This window comes from Taudactylus pleione, unplaced genomic scaffold (genome assembly GCF_031769625.1).
Source record: "Taudactylus pleione unplaced genomic scaffold, aTauple2 ptg000086l, whole genome shotgun sequence".
In the NCBI taxonomy this organism is placed as follows: Eukaryota; Metazoa; Chordata; class Amphibia; order Anura; family Myobatrachidae; genus Taudactylus; species Taudactylus pleione.
This window is the reverse complement of record NW_028284488.1, coordinates 27,362,622-27,376,433: the sequence shown is the minus strand read 5'-3', so window position 1 is coordinate 27,376,433 and position 13,812 is coordinate 27,362,622. Positions and strand designations below refer to the sequence as shown.

The 13,812-nt window shown below is 45.6% G+C and overlaps 1 protein-coding gene across 2 annotated transcripts in view; it reads right to left on the bottom strand.

The window, feature by feature from the left end:
• Positions 1-13,812, bottom strand: part of PCLO (piccolo presynaptic cytomatrix protein) — a 345,027-nt gene that overhangs the window by 82,774 nt on the left and 248,441 nt on the right. For both annotated transcript variants that reach the window (XM_088468800.1, XM_088468802.1), the window contains 5 exons: positions 8,250-8,358; positions 6,361-6,428; positions 5,538-5,749; positions 4,428-4,478; positions 3,952-4,082 (listed from right to left, as the gene is read on the bottom strand). In XM_088468800.1, the coding sequence (XP_088324926.1) occupies positions 3,952-4,082; positions 4,428-4,478; positions 5,538-5,749; positions 6,361-6,428; positions 8,250-8,358 (571 nt within the window). The remainder of the gene's footprint in view (positions 1-3,951; positions 4,083-4,427; positions 4,479-5,537; positions 5,750-6,360; positions 6,429-8,249; positions 8,359-13,812) is intronic.

Below are 13,812 nucleotides of genomic sequence, written 5' to 3'. Positions count from 1 at the left end.
GGCAGGCCCGCTAAGTGTCGCGTCGGGCCCAGGTAAAAGGGTGTGTGTCCTATTTGCGGGAGGCGTGGTCAAGCCCCCTTAGATGAAAAAAAACATTTTGCAGCACCGCCGCGCTGGCGAAGGAGGCGCAGAGAGCCCCCTCAGCCCGGCACATAACCAGTGGGGGGCGCGATCAGCTTGATCGCTCCCCCCACAGGCAGAGGAGACTGCTGTGGCTGCTTCTTAGCAGCAGCGAACAGTCTCCCAGTGCAGCCCAGGACACAGCAGCGTGTGCTGGGCTCTTGTGATGTAAGAGGGGGGAGCAGTGTCGGACCCGGGCCCCCCGCCGGGCCCCTCCAGTGAGCCCGGGCCTGGGTAATTAGTACCCGCTCCCCCCCCTCTCAGCGCCGTAGGCTATGGGCAACATCTCCACTTCTAAAAACATGCACTTTAGTAAATATACCACTAAGACAGCATTTCTCTTGCCTTTTTTACTTAAACTGGTAGCTTTACCTTGCCAACTACTGAGCTGATTTGTCATTCCTTTTTTTTTGCTTGTAGTGAGTGTATTTGCTAAAACAGATTGAAGTTTATCTCGGCACATATCAGTGAAGTATAAGTGGTCTTTACCAACTCACTGCTCTCCAGTAACCTTTTGCACACCTGTTTGCCATCGCGGCCATTATTCAGATTTTGTGCGCATGCGCACTATGGAAATCACTGGGAAAAGGGCGGCTGCACCATTTTCCCGGTAACCGGCGCATAAGTAGTAGACTCTGGGCACACTCTAGTGCCCAGAGTGTACTGCTGCGGTGACGTGGCTTGCCGCTGGGAAGAGAGGAGGGGGCCCCAGACGGGGAATGCACATGGGCAACCTCCTCTCTTAAGATGCTTCTGTTTATATAGTATACTATTAGTAACTGAATATGTTTTAATTGAAGATGTCTCAAACCGACAGTGAAATTAGAACATACCTTCCATCATTTTGTATATTATAATGTAAAATAGTAATTTATATTCTAATAAAAGAATAACTAGTTTAGATATAGACATTATACATTTTTTAATACAGTGTAATGTTTGCAAGTGAATGATTTGGATCATTACTGGCAAATCACATCATTTAGTATCACCACAAAAACTGAAGCACTGTGTGTTCCTGGCTAAAGGTACACTATGTAGTGCAGTTCAGGGAGAAGCTGCAAACCCTGATGCGATGGCACAAGATAACCTAAAAACTGCGTAGGCGAAACAGAAGAGGTGGTATGATCACCACGCGAGAGCGCATATTTGAGGTAGGGCAGAAGGTTCTGGTTCTAAAGCCGCTATAGCAGAACAACTTGCAGGCTGCCTGGCAAGGCTTCTACTCCATAATACAGCGCATCAATGATGTAGATTATGTAGTGGCGCAGGAGGCAGGCTGGAAAAGACAGCAAATCTACCACATCAACATGCTTAAGGGTATCATGACAGGGAAGCGTGTGTTGCACTTGTATGTAGCTTGCCTGAGAATGAGCAGGAATCTGACCCCTTGTTAAGCAGTTGCTGCCCAGGAAGGAGGGTCTCTAAAAGATGCCCGCCGAGGTGAGACGCAGTCTGCAGTACAGCTAGGTCAGCTAGCTGACACACTACACCCATATCAGGCACATTTTACAGGGAAGCCTGGCAAGACACACCTAGTGATGCATCATGTTAACACTGGCACCCAAACCCCATTGCAACAGGCAGCCTAACGCACCTCCCCAGAAGTGTTAGCATCCATGAAAAGGGAGATTGATGCAGCTAGGGGTGATTCAGACATCTCATAGTTCTTGGGCAGCCCCAGTAGTACTGGTTCCCAAGAAATGTGGGGGTACCCGATTCTGTGCAGACTACAGGAGGTTGAATGAGGCCACAGTGTTCGATGCATACCCCATGCCTAGGATAGATGACTTGCTGGATCAGTTGGCCCAGGCGCGCTACATCACTATCATGGATCTCAGCCGGGGGTACTAGCAGATTCCATTGTCTTCTGAAGCACGTGATAGGTCCGCATTTATCACCCCATTTGCGCTGTTTCGAGTTCCTTGTCATGCCCTTTGGGATAAAAAATGCCCCTGCGTCCTTCCGGCAACTGGTCAATGACCTGCTGGCAAGCCAGGAGGGACATGCAGTGGTGTATTTGGATGACATTGCTGTATTCAGCCAGACCTGGGAGGAACACCTGGGACACCTTGATAGTGTATTGCGCAAAATCACTGGAGCCGATCTGACTATCAAGCCAGAAAAATGCAAGCTGGCATGAGGGGGTGCAATACCTGTGACACCATGTAGGGGGAGGTACTATGCACCCAGAATCGAGCAAAGTGGAGGCTATCACAGTATGGCCTAACCCTCGGGACAAGAAACAGGTTAGGTCATTCTTGGGGACTGTGGGGTACTACCGTAAATTTGTACACAATTATGGTGCCCTCGCCAAACCCCTAACCGACCTGACCCAAAAGAAGTGCCCGAATCTGGTCACATGGACGGCAGACTGTGAGCAGGACTTCAGAGCCCAGAAGTCCGCTTTAGCTCAGTCTCCTGTGCTGCAAGCCCCATATTTTAAACGCAGATTTATTGTGCAGACTGATGCCTCTAACTATGGTCTGGGAGCTGTCCTCAGTCAAGTAGATGGGCAAAGAAATGAGCATCCAGTCCTCTAGTTGAGAAGGAAACTGCTCCCCCATGAGGTGGCATATGCCACTATTGAGAAGGAATGCAAAAAAGGGGCAGAGCAGGGGAATGCAGATGGAGTCTCCCGTCAAGGCAACGAGGTAGATGCCATGGCACAAGGAGGTAGGTAATAGATGATCGCCATCTCCCTGTGCCATTTTTAGGATGGAGGTGTGACCATCGCCATGGGTTACAGTGATATATCAAAGCCACATTTCATGATTGTATGTATTTTGTGTGCCCCGGGTAAAGTATGCTCATGGTCTATGAGCCACAACCTGACCATGAGAGTGGTGTGTATTATTATAATTCCCCTAAAGAATATTTCAGGAATGTCTGCTTGCTATGAATTGGGACAGTATGTCAAAACTGCATAGCATCAACAACTGAGAACCAAATGGCCAAGTGCTACCTAGCCTTTGAAGACAAAGGTTCATGAAAGGAGTGTTTCGCTGTTCACCCTATGGGGCCCTTGTTCCAGGCCTGTGCACAGATAGTCCGACTCAGTTTGTAGTTTAGCAGTTTTCGTGCCATAAAAAGACCTTTCCAAGTCATGGAGATATATGACACTTAAGTACTGGTTGACATCTGCACAGATCTGTGTAGAACAAAGGACAGTGCCTTTTTGGCCCAAAAAGGGTGGGGGCTGCTGGGGGGAGAGGGTGGCTTTGGAACCATAAGAGCCAGCCACCCCTGTTTCACTGTGTTCACTCTTGAAGGGAGTAGCTGAGAGCTAGGAGTGCTCCCTATCTCGGTCTATGGTGGTCTCCCTCCACACAGATCCCCTAAGATCTCAGCATAAGATAATTTAGGATTCTGACTCTTTATAATTTTCTTTTACTTGAAATCATTCTGTGCATTTATATCTGTATGTCTTGTTTAGTCACTTTTTTACCTTGTAATTAAACCCTGGAGATATTTTCTCAATAAATCCTAAAATTTATCAGCATTATCTCTGTGCTCTAATGAATTCACGTGCCAGGAGAGGTCCATGCTACATTTGTGTAATAATTGTGAATTTAAGTGTGATTTAAGTGTTTACCGTACGCAAGAGTGCTATTCTAATACTCTTTGTGGTGGCAGCTTTAGTAAAACCCACGTCACAACCGCCCATCTGCGTCAGGTTGGCGTATCTGAGCGCAGGCTGGGGTGCGATGTCATGACACATATTGTCTTAGAAGCTTACAATAATCATCATCTTACCCTAAATGACTGATCATGGCTAAACATTCTTATAAAATATTTATTTAGCAAAATTAATAGTAATATTCATCTTACCCTCTTCCTGGAAGAAGATATACTTTCACAAAAGGGTCTGAGTAACCATTGTTGTCTCTGGGAACAAGATTTCTTGCTTGAAGTATGTGAATTATAAGGTTACCAAGATGCTTGTCATAATTAACTTGAAGCTACAAAAACATAAAAAACAAATTTATCATATTGAATATATACAAACATTATAGAGAGCAGGATAGTGAACAAAAAGCTCATTGACATTACTGTGTACTATGAAGTCATTTAAATTGCTTTATACACTTTATGTGTCAAGTATGTGATGTTACAGTAAATGGGGGTGGGGTGCTTCTGACAAAGGACAGCTCAAGATATGCTAAATTAATGCTAAATGGTTAGCTTTTGGCCTATGATTCCAAATACCAATTTACCTGCAAAAATAACTTTTTGTGATCTAAAGATGTTTAACATTTTTACTCATAAATATATTAGACAAAACATAAATATTTTATACATTATACCTGAATTTCACCAGTAATTGGATGTGGATGAGATTTTACAGCTTCAGAGGACTGTGAAAACATAAAACAAGAAGTGGTCAATTATTTGAACCTATGAGGCGATCCATATCCATTCCATTCCATTATATATATATATATATATATATATATATATATATATATATATTTTATAAAGACAAATTAACCATTGTAATCACTATTTCATTGTGGAGGCAATGCTGTCAAATAATTAGCTAATTTTCTTGCTGCAAAAGTCTAGACAATTGTTGGCTGGCATGTGTAATAATGAATAAAGTATCAATATCTACTTTTTATGATGTATACTAAATTAAAACATCTATGTTTAATATGACCCAGCAAAATAGTTTTACTGTCTGAATGAAATTCGGACAGTCAGGATATATACAATACAATATATAATGTAAGCTCTTACGAGCAGGGCGCTCTACCCACGTGTGCTTCTCCTTACTTTATTTTCATCTACTTCTTACCCACCACTAGGGCACCTAACACTTGATTGCTTATGCTCTGTTGCTTATTTGGGTTTTGTGGTCACCAATGTAGCAATGTATATTATACTGTACATGTCCTTATCCTCTATTGTATTTGTATTGTACTGTTATTCACTTTTATGGTTATGTACTGTGTATGGCGCTGCGGAACACTTGTGGCGCCATATAAATAAACAATAATAATAATAATAATAATAAATAACAACGACTTCAAATGAGCTCAGAGTTAATGTTTAAAAAAAATCAAGTAATACATATATACATTTTTAACTTAAATAATTAGGGAAGGATTGTGGGAATTTAATATAAAAACCAGAAATGTAAAAAATCCTACAATAAATTACAAGAAACACTATAGAAAAATATCTTATTTGAAAAATAAATAACGGTTAATGCAACCAACAGATTACAAAATTGTTTCCTTATTTGCAATGTAATGTGGCAAGTTTTACACAGTTGCACTGGGATTAGCGAGGTATTTTACATTGTGTCAAAAATTAGCTTGAAATGGCAGTTGTCAGGATGAAACAGGTAACAAGGAAAACCAAACAACAAAAATATTTCTATGCTCATTGTCCTTCTCTCAGCTATATTTTACCTTGCTGCTGTGCCTCTTCTTGCTTACTGAGGGGGAACCTGGCTGTCCGGGGCTAGGGACTGCACTAGAGCCTGTTGATGTTGTTCCTGAATGAATGTAGGATCCTTTCTCCATTGCAGAGGAAACAACGAAAGTTGTCTGCTGCTGGGAGACCTTCTGGAGTTCAGCTGCAAGCTGCTTAGGGTCCACTCCTGGAGATCTTGTTTTTTCCACTGTAATGTCACACAAAACAAACAATGGTCTGAGAAATAGAGCATAAGCTAAATTTAGTGATGTGGGTGATTTCTTATACACAGCTCTCACAGAATGGGTTGCTTGTTATAATTATATGTTGTATTGTATGTGATGATGTGTTCCAGATGTTGATTATATTGCCTTTCACTATTATAGCATTGTAACATTAGTGTCTGTGAGGCATATTTACAAAGCAGCAGCTTGCTTCTCGGCGGGTTTGACATCAAAATTGAAAGTGGCGCTAATATTAAATGCTAAATGTCTGGCTTTGATAATATTAATACAAGTGAACTTTCAATTTTGAGGTCAAACCCACCAAGAAGCAGCAGCTTACAAAAGATGCCTCTTGGTAAATATATGCCTACAGTATATTGGATGTTAAAATCTTCTGAACAGGTGCTGCTGGCCCAATCACTAATCTAGTTAAAACTGCTGCTATTTTGTTTACAATCATTTTCACTTGTTTTACTAACAATAACATGAAGTGACAAGTTATACATTAAATGTTGTGTTCTTTTGTTTTATTAGTGTACTGTAACAAATGAAACATAATGAAAACTTTTGTTAAATATTAATTCATGTGACTTACCGGCCTTCCCTGGGTCATGTAGTTCTAAGTTCTGGGGAGTTTCAGAATTTGAAAACATGTTGATATCCCTGAGAAAAAGGGGGAATAAACCCGAAAACAAAATTAATTTACAATTCTAGTTTTTTATGTTCAATTCAAAGCTTGTATGGAAGATAATGTTATTGTTCATCTGTAATGTTTCTCAAGGTGATCCAGAAACCAGTCACTGTCATTCTACATGTGCATACAGTCTGAGGCATGCATAGGCAGCAGTGCTTTAGGCATAGGTAGAAAAAGGTTTGGAGGTGAAAGTCCAGTTCATGAACCCTCTGCACTGGTCCATATTCCCAAATGGAACATGCATAATCATTGCTAACAAGGGGGGAGATGTATCAAGTCTTGGCGAGAGATAAAGTGGAGAAGTTGCCCAAAGCAACCATTCAGCTTCTAATTGTGATTTATCTAGCACAGTCATTGAATTGACAGTTAGGAGTTGATTGGAATGACCTATTTCCCCTTTGTCTGAATAAAAGTGCCCGAATATAAAACAATTTAAAAAATTACATTTAAAAAAAGGTCTAGAAAGTACATTGAAAAGTTTTATACAACAGTGGTCTTGTCTCCCTGCATCTTTCTTTCCAGCACATCAAGACCATGTCCTAGATTTTTAGAGACATTTATGCATTTTACTAATGTAAAAACATGTAAAGTGCCCCAACATTACACAGAAAAACTTTGGCCAGGATCACTGCAAAATATTGTGATTCTCACAACATTTGTTCAGGTACCTCTCTGCCTCTCTAATTACAGTACTTTTACTTTAGGGATTCATTTTTCTTTAAGAAGTCAAGGCTGAAAAGGGGAAAGCGGGCATGCACATGGGCACAATTGGTAAAATTAAATACTTTTGCGATTAGTAAATCTATAGCAGATGCTTTTGGGTCATATACGGAAACTGATCCTTGGATTTATGCTTCTTCTGTTGTGGGGATCTTAGCACCACTTGTTGGGGCACTATGATCAGCAGGACTTGTTTCCATAACTTGCTGCTCTATTCTTTCATGTAGGGACAAACACCCTTTTTTTGCATTCATGGTTAGGGGCAAATGCACACTTACACGTATACTTACAATTACTTTGAAAACATTCCAAGCAAGGGATTTGAACACAAAACTTCATATACCATATTCACTTAACTCAATACACTTGTGAGAAATGAAAGCTATCAGTAACAGTGCAATTTGTATGCACCTTGTCTATAATAACTTGCAGTGGTCTTGAGCACCCAATCTCATACATTACAGCCAGACACTTAACACATAAGCTATTTGCTCCTTTGTTGCAAGCCTAGTAATTCTAGCTATCTGAAGCTAGTTGTAATTGTTAATTGTTAACCATTGCAGCCACACGCCACATAGATCTTCTTGGCTGCAATGGTTTAAACTGACAATTACAACTAGCTTCATAGTAAGAATTACAGGGCTTCCTATGGAAACAAATAGTTCCATGTGTTAAATGTTTGACTGTAGTGTATCAGGTTGGAAGTTTGAGTCCTGTTTTTGCCATTCTGAGAATTGTCTGTTTTAAATATTGGGGATATATCTGAAGGAGGACATATCTCAAAACATCAGTAGAACATCAGAAAAAGCCTTGCAATGGTTAGGAGACATTGGAACTTCACCATTGCAGGGTCAGCCATTGTACAGATGGACACACTGTCTCCAACCAAGAAAAAATATGGTCTGTCGGGGGGGGGGGGGGGGGGGGTCTTCGAACTCAGTTACTGTATTTGTCTGTACTGCATCGAGAAACAAGCGCCCTTTCTGTACACTCCATCTACGAGTTCAACATAAATACATAAGATCAACTGCAAACCAGAATATAAAAAAGAAAGATGACGTTAAACTCACAGTCTTACACATAGTTCTGCTTCCCCACTTGACTGACTAATGATACTCTGAACTTCTTCATACGTCTTTGCAGTTAATGGGAAACCATTCCATTCTAAAACCTGCATTCCTGAAAAAAATTTAAATGAATAATATTTATGCACAAATGATGTCACTGTGGCCCTTTGGACATGCTTTGTGCTTCGACACACAGTACAATGAGAGCGCAAAGTATGTTTAAATGACCACAACATAGTTATTTCACTTTTACTATTCTTTGTTTGGTATTCGGTCCACAAAGTTTTCTTTTATATTTTCTTTCTTAAAGTATTTTCCAAATGTACGCAAATAATATGAGATATGGTAAGAACTTACCTTTGTTATCTCTATTTCTACGAAGTCCATAGGGTTCCACAGGATACCTTGGGGTATAGGTGATGACGTCAGGCATCGGGCACCATAGAGTTAAGTTTTCAGCTTCCCAGGATGCACTAGGGTCCCCCTCCTATACCCCTCCCCTGAGCCAAGGCATCTCAGTTACGTACCAAGCCATAGGCCAGAGGAGGAGAAGGAAGAGAGAGAAAAAAGATCTGGACACACACAAGAATCACATTCTCACCAGAGGGAGATGGAAAAACCGGTGACCAGAGCAAAGCCCATCTGCAGCACAGGGGCGACAGGGTGGGAGTCCTGTGGAACCCTATGGACTTCGTAGAAATAGAGATAACAAAGGTAAGTTCTTACCATATCTCATATTTTCTACTTCAGGGTCCATAGGGTATCCACAGGATACCTTGGGGGATGTCCCAAAGCAGTATCCTTCAAGGGTGGGGACGCTCCTGTGCTGAAAGGAGAATCTGCTGCCCGAAGGAAGCATCCTGAGAGGCAAAGGTGTCAAACGTGTAATACCTCACAAAGGTATGGACCGAGGACCACGTAGCAGCCTTGCAGATCTGGACTGCAGAGGCACCACGTCGAGCTGCCCACGAAGGACCCACCGACCTAGTGGAATGAGCCCTCACAGAGGATGGAACCGGCAGGCCTTCATAAAGATAAGCTTCTGAAATGGCCATACGGATCCAAGCTGCCAAAGTTTGCTTTGAAGCAGGCCAACCCTTTTTACAGAAGCCATAGAGAACAAACAAGGTGTCTGACTTCCTAAACGAAGAAGTGCGGTCAACATAAATCCTTAAGGCCCACACAACGTCCAAAGTGTCCTCACCTACCGACAGGTCAGGTGAGTTAAAAGCCGGCACAACGATTTCCTCGTTGATATTAAACGGGAAAGAACTTTGGGAAGAAAATCAGGACGAGTGCGCAGCACCGCCCTGTTCCCATGAAAGATCAAGAAAGGGGGTCTACAAGAGAGAGCCCCTAAATCAGAAACACGTCTGGCTGAAGCGATGGCCAGAAGGAAAATTGTTTTAGCTGTCAGCCATTTAAGATCCACTGAGCCCAGTGGTTCAAACAGCGGTCCCTGGAGAGCCCTCAGGACCACAGCTAAATCCCAAGGCACCACCGGTGGAACAAATGGCGGCTGAATTCTAAGAACACCTTGCATAAAGGTGCGCACATCAGGGATTGTAGCAATCCTACGATGGAACCAGACAGACAGGGCAGACACCTGCACCTTCAAAGAAGCAAGGCAAAGCCCATGGTCTAGTCCCGCCTGTAGGAAGGCTAGCACTCTAGACAGACGGAACTCCCGAGGTGCATAACCTCTCGGTCAACACCATTGGAAGAACGTATGCCACACACGATGGTATATTCTTGCAGAAGATGGTTTCCAAGCTCTCAGCATAGTACGTACTACAGAGCTGGAAAACCCCCTGGACCTTAACATGGCCGTCTCAACAGCCACGCCGTCAAAGACAGCCAAGTCAGGTCCGGGTGAAGACAAGGACCCTGTGACAGTAGGTCCGGTCGTAGCGGCAACCGTAGAGGGATGTCCACGGACAGACCCTGAAGGTCTGAGAACCAGTGCCGTCTGGGCCACACGGGAGCTATCAACAGGAGCGTCCCTCCTTCCTGTTTGAATTTCCGGATTACCTGTGGAAGAAGGGAAAACGGAGGAAAGAGATAGGCAAACCGGAATGTCCACTAGACGGATAGAGCATCCACCAGAGACGCCTTTTCGTCTCTTGTGCGAGACCCGTACACCGGCAACTTGTTGTTGTGCCATAACGCCATGAGGTCGATCTCTGGAAGACCCCACCTGTCCACCAGAAGTTGAAAGACGTCCTGGTGCAGAGACCATTCCCCCGGATGAGCATCCTGATGACTGAGAAAGTCGGCCTCCCAGTTGAGGACTCCCGGGATGAATACCGCTGATATGGCTGGGAGATGCGCTCTGCCCAGATCAGGATGCGGGACACGTCTACGAGTGCCGCCCGACTTCGGGTTCCTCCTTGCCGATTTATGTAGGCCACGGTGGTGGCATTGTCTGACTGGACCTGCACGGGATGACCGTGGAGAACCCGATGGGCCTGCTGGAGAGCATTGAAAACGGCGCAGAGTTCCAAGATGTTTATCAGTCCATCTGCCCTGGAACAAGTGTGGACCCGAGACCGCTCCCCAGCCCCGAAGACTGGCGTCCGTCGTCAATAGGACCCAGTTCGCCACCCAAAACGGACGACACTTGTTGAGATGGGTCGTCTGTAACCACCAGGCAAGGGACAGACGAACCTCCGGAGTGAGTACCATCGTCTGGGACTTGAGACTCTGAGGCAGTCCATTCCATTTGGACAGGATCAATTACTGCAGAGGTCTGGAGTGAAACTGGGCATATTCCACCATGTCGAATACGGACACCATGGTGCCCAGTAACCTCATTGCCGAGTGAAGAGACACACGGTGACTCTGCAGACAATTGCGCACCCTCAACTGCAAGGCAGAGATCTTTTCCCCCGTCACAAAGATCCTCTGCTGACTGGAGTCCAACAAGGCTCCGAGGTGCAGAATCCTCTGAGACGGGATCAGGGTGGACTTTTGCCAGTTTATCAACCAGCCGTGCCGTTGCAGTACTGCAATCGTCAGATCCAAATGGTGTAGAAGGAGCTCTGGAGATCCTGCCACCAACAGAAGGTCGTCTAGGTACGCAACATGCGGACTCCCTGCAGCCGCAGGGAAGCCGCCATGACCGCCATAACCTTGGTAAACACACGTGGTGCTGTCGCCAGGCCAAAAGGTAATGCCCGGAACTGGAAATGATCGTTGCGGATTGCAAACCTGAGGAACTGTTGATGGCGCAAAAGAATAGGGACATGCAGGTAAGCATCCTGTATGTCCAACGACACCATGTAATCCCCAGGTTCCAGCGCCAGAATGATGGACCGTAGGGTCCCCATCCGAAACAACGGCACCCGCAAGGCCTTGTTGAGTGCTTTGAGGTTGAGGATCGGACGGTACGACCCATTGGGTTTCTGCACCAAAAACAGATTGGAATAGAAACCCATGCCCCTCTGGGAGAAAGGAACAGGCACTATAACTCCAGCCTGGAGCATAGTGTGCAAAACCTTCCGCAGTGCCGAGGCTTTGTTCTGGTCTGATGGAAGACCCGTGGTGAAGAATCGGGATGGGGCCTGTGCCGAAAGGAGAGGGCATACCCGTGAGAAACCACCTCGTGAACCCAACTGTCTGTCGTGGTTACCGACCAACACTGGGCAAACCGTAGCAGGTGGCCTCCCACTCTGGGATCCCCCAAAGGGAGGCCCGGACCGTCAGGCCGCAGGTTTGTCATCGGACTTAGGGGCCGGACGTCTGGTACTCCAGGTCTGCTTCCGGGGCTAGGCCGATTTCTTGGGGCCAGCCTGTCGGGGAAAGGACTGTGCTTTAGGCCTACCCTGGGCCCTGTAAGGCCGAAAGGACGACGTACCTGAACTGGAAGGAACTGCAGCAGAAGGGAGACATGCCAATTTGGCTGCCGCCAGCGTGGCTACAATTTTGTCCAGATCCGGACCAAATAGGACTTCTCCATTAAAAGGCAAAGCTTCCAAACCCTTTTTGGAATCAGCGTCCGCCTTCCAAGATCGCAACCATAAGGTGCGACGAGCCGCCACAGCTGCCGAAGAAACACGAGAAGTCAGGGTACTGATATCTGAAGCCGCTTCATTAATGTAAGTGGCCGAATCCCGGAGATTGCCTATCAACTCGGTCTGTTCAGCCGAACAGTCGGAATCGAAAGACGCCTCCAAACTATCAGCCTTAGCCATAGCCATAGCCGACCTGGCTGCCCCCCCCCCACACGAGGGAATAAACGGACTTCAGGCAGATTTCCACCTTACGGTCCATGGCATTCTTTAAGGAGGACATGGAGGGCATGGGCAACATGGCACTTCGGACAAGGTGCGACACATGAGAATCCACCTGTGGCGGGGATTCCCACTTAGCAAAATAATTGTCCGCAAACGGATAAGCCACTGCTAAACGTTTTTGAGGCTGATACCATCTGCCAGGATGTTTCCACGCTTCCGTTAAGTGGTCCACCAATTGACCCGAAAGAGGAAACACTGTGGCGTCACCCTTAACATCTTTGAAAAAGGCATATTTGGATTTTGATACCGGAGGTTCATCATCCTCAATAACTAAAGCTGTGCGGACTGCACGAATAAGGCCAGGTATATAAACCTTAGACTTAGCGTCCGACTCTTTAGTACAGAGAGGTTCTTGGTCCGACAGATCCAGAATCTCCCCATCATCAGTCGTCCCCTCGTCATCCTCATAAGGAGTGGACAGAGACGCCACCGGCCGCTTGTGAGGCCGCAACACAGACTCCCCTTGTAACATGTCTGACAAATGCTGCACAGAACTTGTCAGAGAATTAACCCACGCAGGCTCCTGAGAGACCTGAGGAGGGGAAATAGGGAGACTGTGGGGTACCATCAGTTGTCTCGGGAACCCCTGCATGGGTGACGACACCACTGACTGCTGGGACAATCCCATCTGAGGGAACGCAGGTTGCAGAGCTAACTGGCCCACTAGGGTTGTAAGCGCTTTAGCGAAACAAGCCCAGGGCGGTTCCTGTACCGGAGCCATGACAGTAATTGGCCGCGTCAATAAAAAACACTGCCGACGTAGCCCCTCCGCGCTACCCTCCCCCTCCGCTGTAGGTACCTTACACGTAGTACACAGGAGCTGGAGAGGAAAATCACTCTCAGACATGATGGTAAGTATGTGATCCCTCTCACTGATACTCGTTAGTATAGTGGGAGAACCACCCTGCAATCACCGCACCGCAAGGGCTTTAGCAGAAGAAGAGCAGGGACAGTGAAAAGGCTGACAGTAGAAAGTGAAAGTACAGGCAGCAGACACTAGCAGAAGTCACATACGATGCAAAGAAATCAATCCCTGCACTATCAGCGCTGATCCTCAACTACGCAGACACAGGGCCTGGTAGGACACAGCGCTGCATACACAGACCTGTTCCAACGGAGGAGAGGTATGCCGGGGGACCCAGACCACGTTGCCACCGATCAGCAGCTTCCAGCAGCGTTCACCATGCTTCCATAAAGATGACCACCGAGGAGCAGAGAGGGCTGTGTGCAGCGGGGGAGGCGCCGGTGTGTACAGGGAAGGCGCGCTCCCC